The 25519-nt window shown below is 38.6% G+C and overlaps 1 protein-coding gene across 3 annotated transcripts in view; it reads left to right on the forward strand.

The window, feature by feature from the left end:
- The window catches only part of LOC100745078 (RNA-binding protein Musashi homolog Rbp6), a 783269-nt gene that overhangs the window by 754328 nt on the left and 3422 nt on the right, over positions 1–25519 (forward strand). The window contains exons 13-15 of one of the 3 annotated variants that reach the window (XR_004462521.1): positions 8771–8842; positions 21017–21082; positions 25470–25519. Coding sequence is in view for 1 of the 3 variants with exons in the window: in XM_033323160.1 (XP_033179051.1) it covers positions 8771–8842; positions 21017–21082; positions 25470–25518 (187 nt within the window). In the remaining 2 variants the exon portion in view is untranslated. Of the gene's footprint in view, positions 1–8770; positions 8843–19832; positions 19938–21016; positions 21083–25469 lie in introns of all 3 variants that reach the window. The other 2 variants (XR_001102603.2, XM_033323160.1) reach the window with 2 other exon arrangements.

The following is a 25519-nucleotide window of genomic DNA, read 5'->3' on the forward strand; positions in this document are numbered from 1 at the left end:
ACTTCCCCTGAAAAATAAATCTGTCCTGATCGAAGCATCGTGTTGACATAAAACTAACCTACGATCTTTGCCAACGTTCCCTGTTATATAATACACGTTCTTGCGAGAGGGGTAAAGTCTCGCGAATCCAGTCCGCTTCTCAATTCTTCCCGCGACGTCGCACTTTATATCGTATCGTGCGCTTCTAAAGGGTTGTACGCCCTTGTACCATACACACGAATACGCATGTACACACTGACGCGCCGGACACCGTTGTACATATTGCGCAACGTAGCTCTCAGCTGCGCTCGAAACGTTCGAACCGGAGAAGGGCTGGGGTTCGAGCTAAGAATCCCAAGTATCCGAAGCTTACACGCGACACCTGCCGGTCTGTGGATTTCGCGGCGTCGTCGTAGCGCGCGTGCACGCGAGCGCGCATACACACATCGGCTCGTCTGCTCGTTTGGGAGGACGAACGGAATCTCATCTTCGTACGTGTTCGATACAAATACGTTTGGGATAGCAGGAATATACGGTAGCAGTCGGAAAGCGGTCGGAAAGCGGTCGTGATCGCGTGCTATATACGACTATGCATGTCGTTCGCGCGACGTGAGCCGCTTTTGGACCAAGCGTGTACATACGCGCGTTTATACGGTTACATATGGACGGGTAGGTACGTGGGTGGGTGCAGTGGGTTCTCCGCGAAACGTGCGAAATTGACAGAATCTGACCGTATAGAATGTTGTCCTCCTTTTTTTTTTTTTTTTTAATCGACATTTGTTTAAATATCGAATGAATAGATTGAATTGCCGTAATTTTCATATGGAAATAATCGTTAACGCATTGACCGTTGTGGAGGTTGCTAGAACTTTTGCTTTGACCAACATTAGAAAGTGATCACGTGGATGATACTAATGATCGACAACGAAATTAATTAAAAATATTAAAATATTCAGATTATCATATTGAGATATACAATACTAATATGACATCATGATCCGACAGTCGACCCGCTAAAGAAGGGTTAGTTAATGGTTAAAACCAATCGTAGTTGTTTGTGGAATGCATCGAACTGTAGATAGAGTTATTAGGAATGTACGAGTACGGTCAGCAATAACTTAACGATATGCTGGTATTTGCTATCCATACACACATCCACGTATGTGCTCGTGGAAATATACATACTTATATATATATATATATAGAAAGGAATAAATTATATATACACAATTCATATAAATAAGAAGAAGAATTATATACATATAAATATATGTATATATATATAAATATACAAAGGGAACTATGTAAATTAATGTTGTTCATATTTGTTGATATACGGACCGTATATAGATTGTCAATCGAACATTATTCATTTCTACGATGACGAACAAACCATTGATCGATACATTCAATATGCTACTGTAATACGTGTGGCGGCGTTATTCGTCGGATCGGCCTCTTTAAGCTCATACCTTTTCTTACGAAGGACATGATCGCTGATATTCTCTTTCGCCATATATTTTTGCGGCGCGTTTGGTTCTATCTTGTTTCGTTTTCTGTTTGATATTGTACGGTACTTCGTGTTAGCTCTATTATTATTCATCGTTGTCGCAAACAACGCGATATTGGGACACTTCTAATTACAAGGAACGATTTGACTGACAAGCCAGATTTTGTTCGTTCGCGATTGGCTCGCCTCATGTTTTCAAAGGGACAAAACCATCGTATTGTCTGACTAAAAAACTCTTTTTTCAGTTCTATCAGTATTTTTTAAAAGACATCCATACCATTACAATTGATGAGAACGTGACTGGTCGATGTCTGAAATTTCTCCATTTACACTTGATCCTTTTTGTTACAATTAAACGTTTGATCATTGCATCGGAGCATCGAACGTACGGACACCTTTTACAAGGAAGTACCTTTCCGTTAGCTAAATACAGTCAATTTATTGTCTACGTGTTTCGCACTCATCCTGCAGAGAAATAATATATCCGCTATAGAAATAAAATGCTGTTTGAATTTGAACACTTCCATGCATCGATGAGTCACGATTTTTCTACCCAACAGAGGAACAGTGTTGGGAAAGCGTTGGCGTGAAGCTGTCATCGGAACAAGCGCGATTTTGCCGCGAGCTTGTTTGCTGAATATTTTTTCACGATGAGAGCTGAACGAAAAAATCGCAGCTACCCTTCCCCAACTCTGAGCAACAACGAACCACCGAGCCTCTTAATTGCTCTGGTATCCGCTAAAAAAAAACTCGTATAACGAAATAACCGTGATCGGAAATGAACAGAAAGAAATAAAAACAGAAAAAAAGAATTATATAATGTAAATATGTATACACCCTCTTCTCACGTGAATCTCTTGACCGGAAGTTACGAAAATGTTCACAGACGCATGGCTGGCAAACTCTGTGGTCCTTCGTCAAGCAAAGCGTCGTCTGCCTCTACCCCCATTCCATTAGGTATTGCTAAAAACACAAGATATATCGAAAAGAGAAACCCGTCACGCGCGCGTAACACCATCCATACATATACACATGACACCTATTGACATATTATCATCTACATGCAAAACAAGAACACATACACACATCTTATACAAAGAAAATACTGAAAATGTGCGCGAGCATGCTGGCTCACTGCACACATATGTACACATATATGAGAAAATAGCTGCGATACAAGGAAAGAGATTAGTTGCGTAAGCGCAGCGCTGCTTTCCGCGAAAAAATTTGACGTTCGAATAGACAGGAAAGAAGGAAAAGTCCCTGCGAGGGATGAAACGGGTAAAACACGTAAACACCGAACCGAGAAAGGGAAAAGAGAGAAATCGATGCACGCGAGAGACGGGGCCGAGTATTTATCCGGTTTACCCGAACATCAAGGCCCCCCTCAGCCCTCCTCTGACGTTCTCTCTTTTTTCTGCTCCTCCATTTCATCAACTAAAACTACTACTACAACTTCTTCTTCTTCTTCTCTTTACTGGTAGAACCGTAGGTAGTTAATGTATATCTTCTCTTATACCGTCACACTTTGAAAGGAAATCATATAACAAGGAAACAGAAAAGAGTACAGAGATGAACGCACGGTCCGAATCTAGGATGCCCAAAGGCGAGGCTGTTGCGCGTTCGTACGCTTGGCGTACGTGAGGAAATATCTAGTTCGCTTTTTTAATTGAACGTTCGTTCGATATCCACGTTTTCAGTTTTGGCGCAAGATCTCCAACTTCTCCAATTTTTTCAAGGTATTTCGAAACGAACTGTGGAATCGTTTGCTTCGAGAACATTTAGCAGTAAATAAAAGTTTAGCTCGTTTTATAGATACATGTATATATTTGGAAAATTCTGAATTTTAGATTTAGTTTAAAATGCTAAAATTTGACGAGAGTGTCGAAGTTATTTTCTACCGAAAAACGTCAACGTATGATGATTTGCGACAGTCTCACCAGCTAATCAATATGATAGCCGAGTATGTAGCCCCGTGGAGATAAGCAGCGATCTAGCGTAAAAGAAAAATCAAGATCGAAGTCAAAATCATTCTTGCCCCTTCTTTATTGTGCATGCGTATGTGTGGGGGAGGGAAGGTTGTGACAAAGTGAGAAATGAATCCGTTCGAAGACGTACAACGCAAGTAGATAGTTGCAAGTTTCGGGGTAGACACAGGTGCAAGAAGAAAGTATAATGATAAATTGATTTATCGCAACGAGAATTGTGCGTAGGTCGATGTTTAAATATTCTGATATCCTTTATATCTCTCTGTCTCTTTTCCTAGGTTCCTGGATCGAGATTTCATTCCTTCAAACCTAAATGGTCCAGTTCTTCCTCTCCATCGACGCATCCAAATCCTTGTTACCACGATTCCTGTCAGTCTGAAAAGAAGTTTAACGTGTTTCTCTCTTGTAGTCGTTTGATCTTTGTAGTGGTTGAAATGTAGTCACATTCTATGTAATCTCTAAGCTAAACAGTTTTAATCGAAAACACTTAGCGTAGGTCATATAGACATAAAACGATATAGGCGTTTCCGGGTGTTCAAGCTGAAGCATCCTGTCAGTATTCTATGTATGAGAATGTCTTAATAGACCGTTTATGAGGATGTTTAGAGAAATCGAGTTTCTTGCAATCACATTATCACTTGGAATAATAATTTATTTTGATATGATTTGTGATGTGTTGTTTGAACCTTGAGAAACAATTATCACAACAAATTTGTTGAGAAAGTAATTAATTGGAAAGGCCAAGAATATTTTCGAATATTTCAATGACTGAGACCTTTCGATTCTTTTTAAATTTAAATGAACACATACCGTGGTTTGGAAGTTTTGAAATAACCATCGAACCGAACTGTTTCTACGAACTCAGGAGCAATTTATTTCGAAAATACATTTCGTGCTTTCAAACACGGTCAAACAGATTGAATTTAAAACATTAATAAAGGCACACCACGCACGCAAACACCTGCACAGCCGCTTTTCATTGGAAATTCTTGATCCGATGGTATTCTACGATTTATTTCGGTTAATGTTGTTTCACGACTAGATGCAAATGTAGAAGCGAAGATCACGTTATAAAAGCGGGATCTAGCGAACGACACAGAATCGACAGGATGCTGAAGTTGCGATACTGCTATCTCTTATCCAGAGCAAATTACGTATTGCTAAACGTAGAGAATAAGGCATCCGCTAAAAGTTAGGCGAAAGTAAAGAAAACATAAGAAAGAGAGTACCGACCCTCGTAGAAGAGATTACCGCACCGAAGCAAACCGCCCAAAAGACAGTTAACGAGAAAATTATGCTTTTTGTATCGTTCTTCTGTTTATCTTCCACGCCTGTTCGATGTCCTCGATTTTCACCCTCCGCCACCTTTCCGTCGAATATTGCTAATGGAACGTGAAAGCAAGGACGACATCGGGAAAAAGGCGTTAAGTCCTCTGATTAATTATTAGAACATAAACGTTCGTGATAATTACGACTAGCAAAAGTTTCCTTATCAGTTTGTAATCAAATAATACATTGAACTAATGTAGTAACATGAAAATAAAAATTTGGGGAATGTCATAAGAGGGAACATAAAATAATGTTTGTATTTTAGCGTTAACATTTGTTTTTCTATTTTTTTTTTTTTTTTTGTTTCTTTCAAAGTGACCATATTCCTGACAGATTATCAATCCAATTTGATACCTTAATTATCAATGTTTGAATAATCATACCGAGTTACTATTTACATTTTACAATTTCATACTCTTCATAATGCTAGAGGTCTTCTTCAAATGGTTAAACAAGAAAGACATCGCGCAAACAAACACGAACAGTTTTTTAGGCAACAATTATAAAACACTCATGTCAGTAATTACGGCTTAATTTCAATTAATCCGATAAATAAAGCAGTTTAATACTTACGTAGCATCTATTGTCGCGCTTGTCGACTAATTATACGTACAGCCTTCGGCGACTGGATTTCGAAAACAATCGCGACCCAACCAATCCCTTAATAGGACTATTGATATCCCATTAATGTCAACAAAATAGCACGCATCGACTCCTGTCTCCCGTGACCTGTTTGCGATGTATATGCAATTCACAGCCGGTGATCCGGATTAACGATGGTAATTAATTACGACGAAAGACTCAACGAGGAACATTCATTCTACAACGCGTTACCGCGAATCCTTTCTCGAGCCCTTGCTTTCTCGGTCGTCCAGTTTCGACGTCCCTTGACGATATTTTATCCCTGAATCCAACCCATCTCCTGTTGTGCAACGTAGTATACGTTCCGCGAAAGCTGTGATTCGTGATTTCGATTCTATTGTGTTTTTTTTTTCGAGTCGTCGTTAATGAATGAAACAACGAGTAACAGAACAAGAGAAAAAAAGATAACGTAAGAAAAAGCTGGGATAAAAGACTAAGATCGAACGATCCTGCGAAGGATTGCGAGCCACGATACCGACGTTCACGGCGTGAATCGCGTACATACACGATGTATAGGAGTTTGCGTGCACGAAAAGCAAAAGATGACGAGGACCGAGCTGTCCGTCCTTGGTCTCTCGTACCGTTAATACAGTATTAAGCGAGGAATCACGAGGAAAGCAAATCAGGTTTTAAAACGCTCGCTTGCATGAGTTTATAGTTTCGTAATAGAGCCAGCGACATGAACCCGTACAAGAAGGCATTGGAAGACGAGATGGGAATAAAAAGTATACGGAATGATTGGAAAGAAAGAAAGAAAACTAGTGGACATTGAGGATTTTGCGAGAAACCGACGAGAGAGACAATTCAGTCGCTGGCGTTAATTAAGCTGATGCCAAAGAGAAGATACATCTGTCCTGAGCTTATATATATGTTAACGACACGATGCTTAAACAATATTATTGATACTTTTATGCGTGGCTATAGTTCGCTCGCGTTAACATCACCGTCCTCTGTAACAAAAAAAAAAGAAAGAAAAAGGAGAAAAGAAAGAGAAAGAAAGAAATAAGAAACACGAAAGAAGAAATAAATAAAATTGTTTGTCATTGCGATTATTGTGCGAAAAATTTTGATTCTACGTTGCTTACTTTTGTTCATATTTTCGATGGATTTTTATCGTTTATCGTTTATCACCTGAAACGAAGAAAGAGAAAGGTTTTAAAAAAATTGTTAGTTAAATTTCCGCGACATGTATACGTCGATATAAAAAAGAGAAAAAAAACTTGACGCGGTTAACGTTATCGAGCTATGGTCCGATTGTTGCTATTCGTAAGAATTGTTGTTATATCGCTGTGATCGCGCGTGGGTTTCTATAATACGTTGCCCGATCCGGAATCCGATCGATCGACCGCCTTTTGCACTCTCACCGAATTATTTGCGTCGACGACGAGTAAACGAAGTGCTAAAAGGCACCAGCATCCGTAAGAATACTTGAAGACACGCGTCGTTCTCGTCACTCGTAATAAGTTAGAAAATTGGGGAAACGTTCAAAACATTATACCGTCCATGATGATGATGATGATGATATTGAAATGTTTAAATATGGATAATCGCTAAATATTAACGATCGAAATAAGGCGTTTTGTGCAGTCGGTTTTTTCGATTTTTGTCCCCTTAACCTTTCTATCACGTTGAATCATTATCTGAACGCGGAGATTTCGATAATACGAAGATCTGAGTGTCATATAGGAAGGAGATGAAAATTTTATACTAATTTACTCTCTCGACATATAAATCTTTTCGATCGTCGATCGGATAATATTTATCGTCGTTTACATTTTTCAAATGTACATAAAGTATATTTTAATGATCGTTATGGACTAACCTTAACGGACTTTATTATTAATCTCGGACTCGAACGCATACATTTTTATTATTACGAAAGGATATTGTGTTTTTTAAAAGTTTATTTTCTATCATTGCCGCTCTGATACACGTGTTGTTTAAACGGAAATTATCTCAGGAAGTCACTTCAAGTTTTCTTACCCATGCTTGCAGATGACGTTCGACTCATTGGCCGATGAGAATTGTATATTATACATACGCGTATATATATCTTTCTTGATGTAAATTTAAAGGGGAAAAAAAAGATAAAACGAAACGCTTCTTCTGTGAAACTTTATGCTCTAACGACGATGCGCCTTGCAAACGATGCTTGTAAAGGAATAACCGAATTTCCGAGACCATCCAGCGAGGTTCGGGCAATTTATTAAAAAACGCCAACGATAAGACGAGAAAACAAATTGATAAGTGGAAATCTGCAGTCACGAGAGTTTTGTAAACATTTCAATGGGTACTCGGTAAAATGAACAAAAAAACGTAAGAAACAAAATATATAAAAAAAACAATAAGATGAAAAGAAACGTAACACCTAATGTCTATCAGAGATATCGCTCTGAAGCAAAATGAGAGAACAAGTTTATTTACACGTGCGTACATATTAACGACACAATGTAATAATTCGCTGAAGCTCTATTATTATAATGATTAAGGATTATAAATAATGAATGTCTGTAATAAATAAAATCTACCACGCAAAACGGATGATATTGAAAGGAAAAACAGAACATCCATCGCATCTTGTATTAGAAGAAAAAGATCTAGAGATATGGAACAAATGCATTGGACATGAATGTTTCAAACAAACAAAAAAGAATAGAGAAGAAATTAACATCTTTCTTCTAATACGAGATAGTGTTTCTCAGTTCGAACTACTATGAGCTAGATAACATCTAACATAATCGATACACTTGTTTCGTGAAATAACTCAGCATTCAATATTCAACATCCCGGGATTAAACTCGGGAAAAAGCATACTCGTGCAATTGTGTATTTTCGAACGAGTGCAGTTCTGATATTATGAGCCGAGTTGGAGGCAGAGAGCAACTTTGACTTGCATTTTCTAGGAGGTACTCGAAACTTACGATGCTGGATTAAGCGCCTCGTCAACGTAATGATATCGGCTGTTACGCAATTCGTACCCTATCAATTAAAAGAAACTTTAATAATACGATTTCCATGTCATTAATTACATATACCAGTTTCTCTAGGAACCCTTAAAAAATAAAAATTCAGTAATATTTTTTTCACACGTAAATTACATACAGAGTGTAAAACTAGTTAAATTACACAAGCTCAGCTTATCCTTATATAATAAATAATATAATTCTTCTATGGAGCTTCATCCAGCAACGAAACAGTAATTCCCACAAACTTAGTGTACATACGTATAACCATAACACGATACATAATAAAGTTCTATAATCGCGATATCTCGGGGAAAAGTGTGCATAATGTAAGATCGGTGATGTCTGTTGTTGGGTAGGAGCGGTCGTGTACCGCGCAGTGGGGCCAAGGGTGGGCCGAGTGTCCGTGAGCCCCAGCGGGGGTTGCACCGGTAAGCTTCAACCCCAAAGTGCCAGGTTGTTCCACCAAGTTCTCGTGTTCTCGCTCGTGTTGACGGTAACCGTAATCCGTAGTACGTAGTACGTACCCAAATTCCACGTATGCAAACACAGATATACACACTAACACCTTCACCTGTACACCTTCACATTGCAAAACATCTCCATGTGGTATCGCATCGTGAATTGGTCTGTTATAGTTATCGATTCGAACCCGGTTTAAACGATAATCTTTAGTGCTTAGCATACTCCATTCTATAACATTTTGATAAACAATACATCTCATTCTTGTAATTAAAGTCCTTTTCTCTTTTTGTCTCTTAGAGTATGTTAGTAAATCCGCGATAACGGCATTGTTGCTCGATCGATAGCGGTAGTTATTAAAATACAATGAGAGTCGGTTGATCGTCGAAAAACGGGGATAATTAGTCGGCTGAAATTAAAACGATGTTATTTGTATGAAAATGATTTGTATGAAAATCACATTGCGAAAAATGAGTACTGTCAAACGTGCCTTTGTTTGGTAATTAATGCGCGTATGCGGAGCTTGAATTTTGTTCCAATATCCGTAGAAAATCCGCTAAATAAAACACGTCTGAGTACCTCCTTTAGAAAGACGAAGTAAATTACGGCTTGCTCCACCGCATAAAATAGCGAATTAAAGTATCATCGAATCTTCGTATTATTTTCCTTCTACATTCTACGTCAATTTCAAGCAATTTCCACCCGTTCTATGCAGCTCGTGAACTCATTCGAAACTAGTGATTCAATTTAACAGTCGGCCAACGGAAATGTGCACGCTCTTGTTTTATACTAAATCGCACTCGCCGCTTAGAAATCTATCGAAATCATTTACTACGTCGCTGAACCATAAATTCAAACAAACGTTCACTGTCCCAAAACCGCACACGATCACATACCATACACGAACTGATTATCCATTAAACATGTCAACTCTTTACACGGTCCACGTTACTTGTTCTTAATTAATTGGATACGAGTCTTTGTTGCCAATTAGTTGTCTTAGGTACCCATAGTTCGAGCATTGTTTAACGATAGTGTTCTATTATATTGGATTGGTAGGATTTTTGGTACACATACTGTTATATACATTTATATATTATATAAACATATTATGTATATTCTTATGGAATGCTTAGGAGACAGAACGTCGTATTTTGTTATTATAGTTTGTGCATCCGTTTGTTCGTTGTTCCGCCTGTGACCATTTCATCACCGATGTCGACGATCCGGCTTATCGGAAAGATGTCGCGAACGTATCTGCGAATTTAGATAAAAATAACATTTCCGTTTTAATCATGAATCACAACGAGGGGAGGAAACATCCTGATTTCATTCGATCGTTCTTTGACGGGAATCGAACAGGAAATCACGGACACCCGGCCATTTTGTCGGTTCAGAAATATTCGGAATGTAGAGAGCAAGGGGAAACGTAAAAAGAAAGTGCCGGTTCGTTTGAAATTTTTTAATGTAATTGGATTACACCCGCGAAATGGTCGGGCTCGTTGATTTCCGCGGGAAAAAGCTCGAGGAACGCGTGCCCGTATATCCTCGTCGCGTCCCCGGAATATTAATATCGAACCTATTAGAACAGGACGGTATCGACATTGACCGAAAAGCATCTTCTCGATTCGATCTGTTCGCCATTCCTCCCCTCTGTAGTTTTTCCCTCTTTCGCGATGCACCGAAGGAAAAACACATATTTCACGCGCGGACGGAATTTAATTCGCTGAAAAGTTCGTCGACTGTTTTTCGAGCCGGGGCCCGTTGGATTTGTTCAAACAATCATTGATTAAAGGTGATGAAAATAAAAAAGAACGTAATGGAATTTCGAATGTGCTCTACGTACGACGTAATGGAATGGAAATTGAACACACGCAATGAATAAAAGTGTCGATGCAGTTAATCACCGAGAATTTCAACAATTTCCGCGACACTATCGATCAGTTCGAACGTAAACGGTTGGAAAAGAATAAAAAGCGGTAAAAATTGATTTACCGCTCGATCGGGACCTAACTCATCGCGTAATTCGTTGCCTTTTAATTCCCGTCATTATCTCGTTACGTTGCCTTTTAATCATCGCTATAATTAGTATTTCAGATGGGAGTGGAACGCTCCTCGAACCGATCAGAGTATCGAAGAAGCGACTTAAGGGTAGCCGCCGCGGCGAACGATTTCGCGTCGAAAGTTTGGAATTACTTTTCGTCGACTCTTTTCAATCTCCGTTTTCCTTCCTCGCTTACCGCCCTCTTCTCCTTATCCCCATTGTTCGTAATGCATTTCTGTTTCTCCAAACGACTTCTGTTTACTCGAATCGATACAGGATTTCTAAAAACTTTATACTCTGGCTTGACTTTCTTTCCACGGATAACCCTGCGCATCCTGTAACCCGTCACAACGCTTCAGCTTCTTCGATACTTTCCAGTCGGGATAAATTATAATGTCTACATTATATTATAAAATGAAGTTGGTCCCGCGTAACAGAATACGAATTGTTTACGGCCGTCCTTTCTTTCTTTTATTTTAGTCACATAGTCTCGTGTGTTGATTGCTTTTCGTATTTATCGTCGCACATCGTTCCGCGAATGGAAGCGGACGCAGGTGTGATGAAAAACTTGAAGTTCGAGTCGAGTAACGATATAGAGATTAGAATTATAACGAAAACGCGACGATACGTTGTTGTATGAAGTATTCTGAAGAGATGATTGCTTTCTACGTAAGAAAGATAGCGTAAAATATCTCCACTCTTCCTATATTCTACTTTTCTTCATGTGATACTCTCTTCTTTATAGTATCTAGAATAGCCCAGAAGTAATGGTAACAAAAATATTTGACTAATGTATACACATATACATAATTATATTATACTTATATATATATATTTAAATCCCGTATCTTGTACTGGTGTTGGATGATTGCCTAGCTCATAGTACATAGTTACTTTCCAAGATTTCCAATTTTATTATTCGTAATGAGTAAAGAAGCCTAAACTGCTGCATTAGTTTTCACTAGAACTTAGCCTAACGTCTTTAGACCTGTTCTTCTGGTTTTTCCCTTCTTTCTCTCTTCGTAACGGGAACGTAATCGCGAGAAATTTTGTGTGTACAATACGTATATATATGTAGCATGGAAGAGGAAAGCTTCTCGAATCCTTCCCGAAACGATTGTAAAATCCATCAAGGAAGGATTTCCATTCGTGAATAAGGTGTGGCCTACTCTGAATTATACTCTTACACCCTGGACTCCCTCGTTCGCGTACATTTTTCGACTAACGTTCTTTCCAGTCAAAAGGATGCATGCATTGAAGCTCAGTGTCTGTAGTTCTAGTGAAAACTGAAAACAGTCGACGATTGAAAGAACAAAAGCTTTCCCTTGGTCGCGCGACCCATAGCCAAACGAAAGTGCCAACAGTCGATGAAGACCTCCGTTCGTTTCCTTCCGGGCCCGAATCGTTGCCTTTGGAATTTCTCTTACTTGCAACCACGATATACGTTTGTATCTTCTTTTTTTTTTTCTTCATAAACGATCGTTTGTATCTCGCGTCCAACATTCTTTTGTTCGCCGGATACGAAGTTATTGCTCTCGCGCTCCTGTAGAAACGCTGTGGAATATCAGCTTCCATGACACGATACACGCGACAGAATTTGTCGCGAGAATTCGCTCCGTTCGTCGCCGTTGCACCGGCTATGGGTCACATTTTGTTATCGCGTGAAATACGGCTAAATTTCGAGTCGAATAATCTCAAAAGAGGAAGGCAGACGTCTGGGACAGGACTGTTGCCGAGATCGATGACGAAGACTACCTCGAAGATGCAGTCACCTAGGGGCGAGTAATCTACCATCTACCTAAACCTACTGTCTCTTAGAAACGTCGTCGTATATACAGTGGTCTTTTATTATTATTATTATTATTATTATTATTATTATTATTATTATTATTATTATTATTATACATTATTCATAGTACTAATTTAGCGTGACTACGACGGGGCGATCGGTCGCTAATGTTTTGTCAATTTATGATTTCTACGCTTCGACGTATGGCAAAGAAATAGATCATTGGAGTATATATCTTGTGAATTCGTTATATCAACATAAAATATCGTCCCGTGGTGGTACGAATACGTAGACAACTTAGACAAATCGAGCTGAACGGATATAAATAGCCTCTGGTTAGAAGCAGTCAGTAGTAAAAGAGATTCGTTGTCAACTTGACTTTTGTAATTTAACGTTTACAGTAATTGAACTAGTTAGTGTATAAGGTTGCCAACTAAGCGTACCATTTTTAACAAAATTAATTATCGTTCGCTAAATTAACCTCAATCGAGTTTGTCCGAGTTGCGACAAGACATATGCGAGTTTAACACGGAACAAGGATAGTTGGCAGCCTTAGCGGTGTTTAGGCTATATTAGTCGGAATTTCGACATAAAATAGAACACGTCGACTGACCGTAAACAGTATCTTTATCCATTGAAAGAGAACTTTTAAGTGTCGTCTGAGTTTGATTAAATGGTTATAGACACAGTAGTAATAAAGAAAGGCGAGCTTGGAGGTCGTGGCGGACGTCAAAGGTTAAAAGACAAAAGATTCCGACCACAGCCTCGAAATCGTCGATCCATAGTTTATAGAATAACTTTGATAGAACAGTAGATTAGTATGTAGATAGTATGAGAGTGATATCTTTCTTTTGTGTGTCGTGTGTATATCCGCAGATTTTTAACTGTCCGTATCTTTTTAATACGTATTATACTATATTATTATCCCTTTCTATTGTACTCACCAACCCGCTGTATCTGCGAATAGTGTTTTTTTGGATACGTTTAGTAACTTGAATACCTGTTACCTCGAATCGTTGTTAATGTTTTTTGAATACCGTTGGAGTTTAATTGACTAGTGTATTAGAACGCTAATTATTTTAGTTAATATTTAGCCGAGTGAGACCACAGTTTTTGAACGCGTACGTAGTTACTTAGAGAGTTTCGACGTTGAAGATACTCGATTTATTACATATACTTTTTCACCACTATTTTTATGCCTATCCATACTGTTTCGAAGGTTTACAATTATTATCGGTGTATTCGTTCGTTGAATACGTGTGTGTAGTTTAGGATGTGCAGATTGAACCATGTTAAAATTGTTCCCTTTGTTGATGCTTCGCGTTCTCGTCGCTGTACGAGGACATGACCAACTAACAGCCTGTTGTTAATCAACTTATTAACCATCGTCATCATTGTTGATCAAGCGCGTGATTCGTCCAGTGTGTTGCTTCGTCGAGGCTGTACGCTTGAACATATTTCAGGATAACGAGGGTGCTTTTTCGCTGCACGAATGATCGAGTCACGATCAGTGAATGCTTTAAATCATGTATTAATAATGGTACGTGATGCAATCATGTTGCGTTACATTCAGATATGATAATCGCATACGCTAAACGCCTTTTTTATCTTTTTTTCTTCGCTCGAAATTCGTCATCACAAAACAATTTCTCACATCAAATTTAAATTGACGATATAAAAATGCATTACGATTTTAAATTATTCTTAATCGTTTTAAATCGTTGAAATTTAATCGTACACCGCTTTTTTCTCCTCTCGTCGCTTCGTGAACCGTCATATTTATGTTTCCTCCGCTTGCATTACGACGCTATCCTTAACTTTCACCGATATTTCAAGAAGATGTATTTTATCAGCAGCGTGAGATATATATTTGCCGTCACCCACTCCTGTCCGAGAAAAACAAATCGGTACTTGCGCTAACGCTATCTATGCCCGCGATATATACATAAGGATGTATAGAAATATTCTGTCGGAGAGACACGTGCATTTTATTGCCCACTCTAAGAATCGTCGGGCATCGTATCGATCGACGGAAAGCAGTTTAGTTTTCTCTGAATATGTAGCCAATGAGATAGCTCGTTTCATTTGCACTTTTCAGTTTAAGAAGGTATTCACGAATCCTATGTTCATTCTCATCCATTGTGTCCAAAACATTCGCCAATTTCGCTTTCCAATTAAATTTCTTATTATTTTGAAACCAGAGAAAACTCGAACGAACGAAAAATTATAGTTTCAATTATTCTCGAAGTTCCTCCGTTCCTTCGTCCACGTCAATTTCGTCCTATTCGAAGCATAGATTTCAAAGTAACAGCAACAGATGTCACGAGTCCATTTCTGGAGCTGTTTGAGTCAGTGTTAAATAAATTGAAAAATTACCCGATCTGTACTGGCCGACACAGGTTTACCTGATCAAAATTATTCTCCTATCAAGACCTTACAGTCTCCTTGCTGGCCGATATTTCATACCCCACGAGTGGATTTCGCGGTGCAGACCGTTCCCCTCCCGTTATACAGACTCTCGATCGTATCTACGTCAGCTGGAGATACACTTGAAATAGATGAACTCTTGGCCTAGATCTTCATGCGTTTGCCGTTTCGATGAAAACGATCGAATCACATGAGCATTAAGAAGTTCGGTTCTAGATACTATCGCGTGCATTCTGCACTTGATTTTCCCATTGCGTGTACAAACATTTTTGGATACGAGATACCCTGGGCGCTATCGACACCCTCTCTCTCTCCCTCTCTCTCTCTCTCTCTCTCTGTTTTCCTTTTTTTTCTTTCGTGAATTGCGAGATCTAGAATCTCCGAACCAGCTATCTCGGCACATGGCCCCCTTCTTTCTATGAAACGTTCGATAAACGTCTGCGGGCGAAGTTTCCCGGTTCATTTGTCACCAGGCTCTTACAGCACTCCGATTTTCGTCCATTACTTCTCGCGTGTCCCCGCTTTTCTTACGCTACGCTCCCTCAAAGTTCCAGCAACCTCCATTGTTCGAGCGGTTGGATCAGGTTCGATGTGCTCTTATTGCGGAGAAACATATATGTTATTGATTGTATGATTGAGACTAAATTCCTTAGTGTCTTGTATTAGAGAATTACAAATGAGTGAACTATTATTTAACTTCTATTAACGTTTTTAGCTTTTGTTTCATATGTAATTATTCCGTCTATGGTTTGGGTCTTATTTGACAGATGAATAATTGGTTTCTTCTTAAAAAAGTAATTAATTTAATTGAAGTCAGAAAATTTCAAAAAGAATGAAATGAATACAAAATCAGCAATTAAGCAGGCCAAAGGATACTACAAACGCAGATTAAAAATTTACGTATTAAGGGGGTATTCTAGTCTAGAAATTTGAAAAAATCGAAAAAAATTTTTTTTTCATATTCCCAAAGTTCAGACATTCAAGAATATGCTCTTAAAAGTATTTTTCAAAATTTCAATTATTTTATGAGTTACAGCCATTTTTGTGACGTGGCATCTGCTCCGGTCCGACCGGAACAAATGAACAGTAGACGGTAGACGTTGTCCGAGTAAACTTATCTCAAAACTTTAAACGCGTTTTTCTCGAAACTACTTTTTTCGAGTTGGCGTGCACGATGTCTCAAGTTCTAGTGAACCGATTTATTTGAAATTTGCTGTGAATGTTCTTTATACATTCCTCTATCGCCTCAACCACGCTCAGATCAAAATTTTTAATTTTACTATTTTTAAAAAATTCGGAATATCCAAAAAACATGCTAAAAAGGAACCTTTTTTTCAAACAGCCGCCATTTTGTGAAAAAATATTGTTTTGACTTTTGCAAGGTTCATGATATAGCCGCATCTATACTAATTAAGAATCCGTTCGGCTTTATTGCTTCAGATGACTAGAAGGGTTGAAATCATGCACGCCAGGACGCCCTTTTTTTGGACCCCCACTTTGCCCGTTCATAACTTTGTGAATTTTGAGTTTTTTTCAGTTAATTTTTTATGTAATCTTAAAGTGTCAATAAACAAATGATAAAAAAATGGATAGTAAAAATATTTTTTGTTTCGTTTGTACAGAGCTACAAAAACCGCCCGAAATTCATGCCTCTAGACTAGAATACCCCCTTAACGTCAAAACTAAAATAATCTATGAAAGCAATCTTTCCTTAATCGGAAATGTGATAAAACATTTAAATTTTACAAAAAGCTACGTGTAACAATAATCTTCTTATGCACCAATAATCTCAATCTCACATTCGCTATAGAATTACGTATTTCGTATCACAATCACGGTTCTACAATCAAGAGTGCATCACGTATTCCTCCGCATCGTATGCAGTCTTTTAATCCATATTACTTAATCGGATCGCAAGAGCTTTCCCTGGATCGCATCCATGGAGCTTACCTCTTTTCGTGTGTTACCAATGATGAAATATTGTTTGTATTTGACGGTTTCTTCGGAGTCATCCTTGCGTAATCTAGTGACAAATGCGAACCACGTAGTTCTCTGGTCATATCATTCCCATTTATAGCCGAGGATTGCGTGGTGAGAAAAAGATATGAAATCATGTAAATTGTCACGCGATAGAGACACGTGGCGAATATTCCTCTGTAACCTGGCAGTGGCTCGAAACTTCCGGCCAGAGTTCGATCGTTCGATAGAGACAAGCCACACCATTAAGCGGCGTGATACCCCATACAAATCACGTCGATCCGCGATTTATGGTCCGTTCACCCCCTTACGCTATCGCGTTATCAGTCCTGCCGGTTACCGTTCCTAAAACGAGATTCCACACTCTGGGAAAACTCTGTTTTCACGCTGTCCGAAGCTGATTTTTTCCTTCCGCGTTAACGTACCATTTCTTTTTGCATATTCCTATCATTTTTCGGTATTCATTAATTTTATTCGACTTACTTTACTTTATTATCAAGAAATAATTTAGAGATTTTCAAAATTTGTGCAAGAATTAAAGTTCTGTAGGTATTTAGACATTTACTAAATCAGTTTAATTATAATGGGAAATCTGTTTGCGACGCGTCTCCTTCGATCCTCATGAGGCTCGTAATGTTTCATTTTCTCGTAAACTGGTTAACCATTTAAGTACATATCTATACTCGGAGTCACTAACCCAATTAACCTGGCACTAGCTTTTGCGACATATCGTAATGTTTTGTGTTATGTAGAAACTTTCAGCTACTATCGTCGATCTCTTCTTATGTTTATTCTATAGCATCGATGCTTATCTCTAAATAACTTTCCATGTACACAGTGGCTCGGGAAAGTAGATTGGGTTGTAGCTTTAAAACGATTAGAGATAAAAGAAAATAAATGTGTCGTAATTTGCACGCCAATCTCATGCAATTATGCATGCGTATAGCAGCAAATAAGCGATTTCATATTGAATTAATTAATCGATATAATTTTTCTTTGCAATAAATAAAAAAAGTAATATGTACTTTGCGATACGGATCGATTTCTTACATTTTTATCTACTAAATTTCTGTTAAATCATCAGTTTCTAAAAGTTCATATTTTTTAATTTTTATATTAAATATTATAGAAAGGGAAACAATGTCAATCGCTATACCAAAGAATATATAGATAATCCAATTCAGAAAGGAGAATATTTGAACCATACGCGCGCACATAAATACATACTGTTGACAGATCGGACATTTTCTTTCATTTCCGTCCTTTTCGAAGCTACAACCCAACCCACTTGTCCAAAACACACTGGTATCATCCTGATTTATTTTTCATCCTGTTTACCCAATATTGATGACAATTCACCCCTCGAATCTCCTAAAATCCACGCAAATTTCGAATCAATCAGCACCGCTAACAGTTCCCCGGACATAAATCCAAACGTGGCTACAATTCGCGTGGGTGTATTTCTATTTTTGATGGGCCGTCTTTTCTCTGTGTTTCGTCCATTTTTTCTGCTTTCCGCGCTGCTCTTACCATACGATACGCTTCGCGACGAATCCACCTTTGCGGACCGTTTTACCAACTTTAAACCATTTACTCGTGGTTCTTTGTGTGATATTTTTTTTCATCTACCTCCTTTTTTTTCTTTGATTCCGAATGGTAAATGCCAGGGGCAGCGTAATGCTCGCGCGTAGGCGCCGTATTTATTTCGTAGAAAAGCGAGCTCGTGGAAAAAATAGCGGAGAATGTGACGTCAGAACGTCCGCATTCATCGCTAGCACAAAACGCGTCGATGTTTGTTTAGCCGGTTATAAAGGATCTCCGATTTTTCTGTCGGTCTTTCTTGCAATGAAAATTCTTTCTTTATTATTTTTTTTTTTTTCTTTCGTCTGCCGAAACGAGTTCCACGTTATCGAACGCGTCGGAGTAATTAATGCGCGAAGGTTATCGCAATTGTTCGCGATATGTATTCCGTAGGACCGATATGAATTCACTGCGAATGCCGCATTTGCAGTATTTGTCAATACACTGTTTTATTTTGGTCATTGATTTTTGTTAAAGATAATTATTGATTTCGGGTCTTGGATTTTATAATTATTCTCTTTTAGATGGAATTATTTCGGCTCATAGAATAAATTTCAGTCTAGTACAATACATTGAAAAATTCCTAGATGGGTTGATTTTAACGTTATTGGTCTAAGTTTTAAAGTATGAGATTACATAATTAGGAATTATCTTTCATAGCAGAAATAATAGCATTACAACGATTTGTGTCATAGCAAATATCACGACTAAGTAATTAGAAATCTATTCTTAACCCAGAAGTAATTTTTCTGATATTTTCTAAAATTTCTCGTACTATTAAAAGTATTAGAATTAAATATCCAGTTTATATTCAGACTACATTTAACTCTATTTTCAATAATCACTTTTTTAGTGAACCAAATCGATCAATTTTATTAATGTTTCATAAAGATGAAGACTCATACCTTTTGATTTCCTTCTTACGTACATAAACCACGTATAACTAAATCGTCACGTTGTCGCTGTTTCGCCAAAAAGAGCAGCTAAATAAACTCACCATGCCAACGGTACTTTTCTCTCTTTTATCTCGTACATTCTCAGCAGCAAATTTTTTACCAAGATTATTTTTATTTATTCGTCCCCGTTTTTTGTTTTTTTTGCCTACATTCTCAGCTTTCTTCTTGTTCTTTATTAATGTCAGGAGTGCCGGCAGTGTTCTACCACGGAACCGGAAGCGAGAACGCAAGCCGCGCATATACGGAGACACCGATGCAACACGTCCAACGGACTGCACTCCGGAAGAAATGTATGAAGTCGACATTCACTTTGGACTGTGGAAAAAAGCACGCCTTTTTCCCCTCTCTGTCTGTCCGTTTGTCTTCGCGCCTCTATTTCTCTTTGTACATCTGTCTCTCCTTTCAACCGCTTCTTTTTTTTTCACGTTCTCGCAAAACATCGATCATTATCATTACAGATTATCGGCGCCATGAAACGCAAACGTTTCGTTGATAGTTTCACAATTTCGTTCACTAAAGGTTTTTGGAGGCTGGAGCGCTTCTGTTCCACGTCATCGATCGCGATTCATACATTTCTGCCTTCGTCGGTCCCGTAAGCAAGAAATAACAGCGCGGTGAGACGCGTCCAATCGACGAGACGGGGCTGCTGCCGTAACCCGTGCGACAATTGGTAGCCATAGGTTCTATTATCACACGGCAAATATTTTACGAATCTTCGAACGCGAGAGTGCGATATTCGGTTACTCGTACGATTGCGAGCACGTGGAATATTCCCAGGTAAATATCGCGTAACGCAGCACGAATGAAAGGGAAAGGGATACCTAAATACATGGTTTATAGTGGACGATGATTTGACCACGCTTTACGTGTTCAAACGTAATCGTTGTGATTCATCCAAAATAAAGAGATTAACGACGAGTTTGCGAGCATAGTAAACGTTGACTCGGGTTCCAGTTGGACCAGAGTAGCAAAGGTCTGTAGCGAGGCTAAAGAACGAAAGAAAGGAGAGAACGTTTAATCCGGGGATCGCGAAAGTGTCACGACGCAGGAGGAAAACGTGCTCGCTCGATCGTCGCACAGCGTACAGAGAAGATCAACGACAAAGCAACACACACGGAAAAATCACGTTTCTGTCTTTCTTTCGGCCGTCACTTTGGCGTCACACAGATGTCTCTCTACGTCTTCTTTCATCTTTTCCTTTTTTCTTTTTTTTTTTTTAAACTCTCTCTTCTTTAATCAGCTACAGACAGTATTACATATCTCTCTCTTACTCTCTGCTGAGTGGCAGTAAACGAGAGTAGCGAGAGCGTACGATATCGCGTATAGCCTTGATGTACGGAACAGTTGTGATCAGAGTTTTATGTTTCAGTGGATCTTACCAACGGACAGCTCACCCCCAACAACAACACGCCCTTGCTCACGCAAGCTCTTTCTGGTACGTCTAAAAGTTTACCATTCTTTTCGGCTTCGATCCTACTACCGCTTTCTTAATTTGTCTCGCATCGCTAAAGAGTCTCGAGGTTTATATTTATATGCGCATCATATACTATATGCAGATATAATATGTATTATATATTATATATATCAAAATGCACGGACAATAGGTTCGCTGGGAACGGCGCACGATTTCCGATTCTTGATAGTTTTCATTATCGAGTCACGCGATATAGCGAAAGGCAGTAATGGTAGAAGAGAGAAGGAGGGAGGAAGGGGAAGAGAGAGAGAGAGAGAGAGAAAGTATGAGCAAGAGAAAGGAAGGAAGAGAATAACAACGATATCAGCTCTGCTTCTTAGCACGAGGTCTTCGTGATTGTTAGATCGAGACGTTACGATATAGCTAGACGGAATCCGGTATTACGACGCCGCTTACAACGGGGCTTGGAACTCGTGTAATTCAATTCTCTTTCGTGATTCGATTCTCGAGCTTTAAAAGAAATAAGCTTTGCATTATGTCTTAATGGCAAATTACGGAGCTGCTTCGACTTCTTCGTATACTTTGAGTAGTGCACAAGCTCGAACCAGTGAATCATACCTACTTGCTAAGCTTCCTGAAGTTTGAACCGTGAATATGTTTATCCTCGGTTGAGCGTTTCCTCGTTCGAGAATACTCCATGCTCGGATTCTTCGATCGGTATATGTATATACAGTCAATTGTCGTATAAATGCATGATTTTTTATGTCATGGATTCTTTCATTTTATGGGATGATCTTATGCATGATCGATTTGTGTATGATTTCTATTTGTTAAGAAGTTAAGAAGTATTAGCAACTATCATAATTAATAAATTGAACAGCCATTATTTATTTGGTTCGTAAATGAAATACGTCCAGTACAAAATAACAACATCTCCCAATAAATAATTAAGCATTCGAAATGTTCTATCAGACAGAATAAATCAGGTGCAAAGCATTTCCCAGGAAAGTCGTTCCTCTAAACGAGCAAGGAAAAATCCTACTGCAATTCTCTGTAGAATTCTTTACCAAGAATCCGTGCTAATTTCTCGAAAATGGTCACGGTTCAGAGCACTTTTCACGACCCATGCCAGTGAAAGGACTTTCTTCTTAGCTTGTGAATGGTGCGAGGTCGAGCGGATGGCGAAGCAATCCAGACAGCAAGGAATTCTGAAAAATGTCACACATGTAGGACGGCTGGATGCCGACAGCAAATACAACGACTTCAACCCTTTTATTTTTTTATTCCTCCTCCTTCTTTCTCCCTTTTCTCTCCCACCGATCGCAAAATCTGGCCTGATCCTGTCGGCTCCTGTGCTGTTCGCAATCTCCTCTCAAATAAATCAAACTTTTGAATCGTGCTCGACCCACCCCCACCATCCCTCGCACTCCGCGTCGACAAATCCAGCCACCAGTAGAAAACTTTCTAACTGGTCGCCATTGTCAAGAGTTTAAAAGCTGAATAGGGTTTTAGATTGTACATCGAGCATTTTCGGTTTGTCATACTCTGCCTCTCTCCTCGTTCTTTTCGTCCTCGCGAGTTTCGAATTCTTCGCGTTCCTCTTCCACCCTCTGTCTGGAATCTCTTCGTCATCTTTGTCTTCGAATTATACCTAGTCCTCCGTGTTGTAGCTACGTTGCACAATCTCGTAGTGATTCATCTTCCCTTGCTCTTTTTTTCTTCTTTTTTCTTGGAGATCGTCGTTATTGTATTTTTTGTACATACAGTTGCTCACGAAAGTAATCAAACACTTGTAGAAATCACAAAAATATTTAAACACTCAATTATCTATTATAGTAATAAGTCTAAATATTCAGTGGAACCAGTTTCGACACTAATTATATGTATGTTTAAAATGGTTATTCTTGCTATATATCAATTTTTCACTAAATATGAATACAAATTTTTTATGATAAATATTCGAACACTATCGTGAGCAATCGTATATGATAATTGAATTGATAACCATGGAGTGGAGAAAATAGTCTTGATTTTAGGTTTTAAAATATATATAGTGTTGGAAAATTGGGAATGCCATGGAGTGTGTGGTTGGTATTGAGAAAAGATATATGCGAGATCCATTCTGTGGTCGCGTACATTAATCTCTTTCGTTGTTTCGCTCGGCCGGTTGGTACAGAAGACTCGAGACTGGAACGCAGCTTTTCGGGCCGATGCGTGGATGACAAGTTGGCAATTTATTCCCTGAAACCTCTGGACCTAGGGCATACAATTCCGGGGTATATTTTAGTTTGTCAGACGTGGTAGCTGCTAATACGAAGAGGAACACGTATACAGCTGATGAATAAGCCGCGATGTCCTCGAAATCGGAACGCGTGATAGTGGTCTCCTTTCGTTTCCCTTGTTATTTCGAGAGACTCGAGCGGATCGTTGCCCGTGTACTTCTGGCCAATTAAGTATTGTCGAGATCGTTGTGCATTGGTGTCACTGTACTAGTTTCATTTTGCCTTTCGAGTGGCTATTATTCTATAAATCAATTGCTGTTTGCTCGACTTTCGTTATCCCTTTTATTCTGGAATCCTTCCTCCTATTATAGAATGCGAGCGCTGGTCTTTTATATTGTTTTTTTGTTTCTTTATTTATTTTCTTTTATCTCATTTTTCTTCGTTTTATAGCATGTTCTATTTTGCCCTGAAACAATACCGTACTAACATGAACGCGAGAGATATAGCAAAAACGCGCAAAAAACACGAGTCAGAAACGAAATCGTTCCTCTTGAGAAGAAAATCCGCCACATTATGAACAGTCAAATCACTTTAGAGCTAAATCGCACGTGCTCGACGATATCTGTTTATGTGTTGGTCGCTGTTACTGGCTCGTGCGATTGCGTTCCTTGTTTTAGCGACGTGTATAGTACATTGTATCCATTCTCCGCAGCTCCGATGGTTTTCTGTTGTTCCATTACGCGCAGAGGTGTCTTGTAATCCGCTTATTGAGTATCTCCTTATTTGCTTCTTCCACGTTTTATATGTGTCTGGATCATTTGTTTCCGTAACTGGCAACGTTTCTACACTGTTCTCTCTCTCTCTCTCTCTCTCTCTCTCTCTCTTTCTCTGTATGTGTATCTGTTTTGTGTTGTACCAGTGTTCACGTGTTTTATTGGATGTCTATTACGAATTCGTCCTGGTTCTCTGATATAACAAGGAAATAGAAACGTTTCCTTTATTTTTTCTTCTCCTTTTCTAACGGGTACAAATTTATTTTTATACGCACATGTCGCTTATTAATTGAGATGTTCCTTATACTGCGAGATATACACATGTACAGAAAAGGAAGTTGTGATGTTGATTGCGTGATTTTGTTGTTGATATTGTAAGGCGTGTTTGTTAGCGATGTTAAAAACACATACTAGTTTCGATAAGCTTCCCGGTAGTAGGTATACTGATATAAGCAATAATATAGTAATGTCGTTATTAACATTTGAAGAGCGTAAAATCTTTGGAACAGAGGAATTATATAGCTTTTATGAATACTTATGTATGTGTTAATCAACGTGTTTGTTTTTCTAGCTTGCTGTTACAAAAACATGTATAATGTATGATGTTCCAATCAATTATTCAAATGTTCAAAAGTAATTGGAATTTTCGTGTTCGACTTAAGAATTTAACCTTTCGACGTTTAATTTCATATAATAAGTTCATATCATTATTATAATAAGTAGTATATCATTTGATTGGTTGAAACAATTATGTGCGCAAATCTTTTATAAAATTGTATTCTATCTCGCTTCATGGTATCTTACAAATTTCTTCTTTTCCGTGTATTTCCTATATGTGTATAAAATATGTTCCTTCCATATATGTTCAAGCTAAATAGTACAAACATTATGCCCACAGCCTCATAGTTGTTTCACCTTCCAACATCAATCAGAAACATTTCGATACTACATTACAATGAACAAAAATAAAAAAATTTACATGCATTTCACCGCGAATCTTCTGCAAATGAGCTAGTAAACTAACGAATCCGGTTAGTTCTTCAAAAGAAACAAAGTTACAAGAACAGCTGACTTACTCTGCTTTCAAATCTTTTCACATTTAATTCACATGGTATCTCATTTGACCGCATCAGTTCTCTTTAAAAAATCCCTACTCAACCAATCTACTTACTTATCGGTTGTACCAGCCTTGAACAGACTTCTAACAGACTTCTTGAAGAAAAAGACATGTACATATACTCTCTTTCAAGAAACACTCTCTTTCACTTGACCTTATGTTTTTACTCGCGAAGCACTTGGTTAGCGTTTCGCGCTCGACGAGGACACACCAGCAGCACAGCTAATTGCTTAGCCGGTTGAGGCCGTGGCAGCGCATTGGGGAATATTGAAAAATGACCGGCACATTCGTTGCAGTGATGAACAACTACCAAGCGGCCGCAGCGCAGGCCGGATTTCCGCCGGCG

This window comes from Bombus impatiens, unplaced genomic scaffold, assembly GCF_000188095.3.
Source record: "Bombus impatiens unplaced genomic scaffold, BIMP_2.2 scf_0044, whole genome shotgun sequence".
Taxonomy (NCBI): Eukaryota; Metazoa; Arthropoda; class Insecta; order Hymenoptera; family Apidae; genus Bombus; species Bombus impatiens.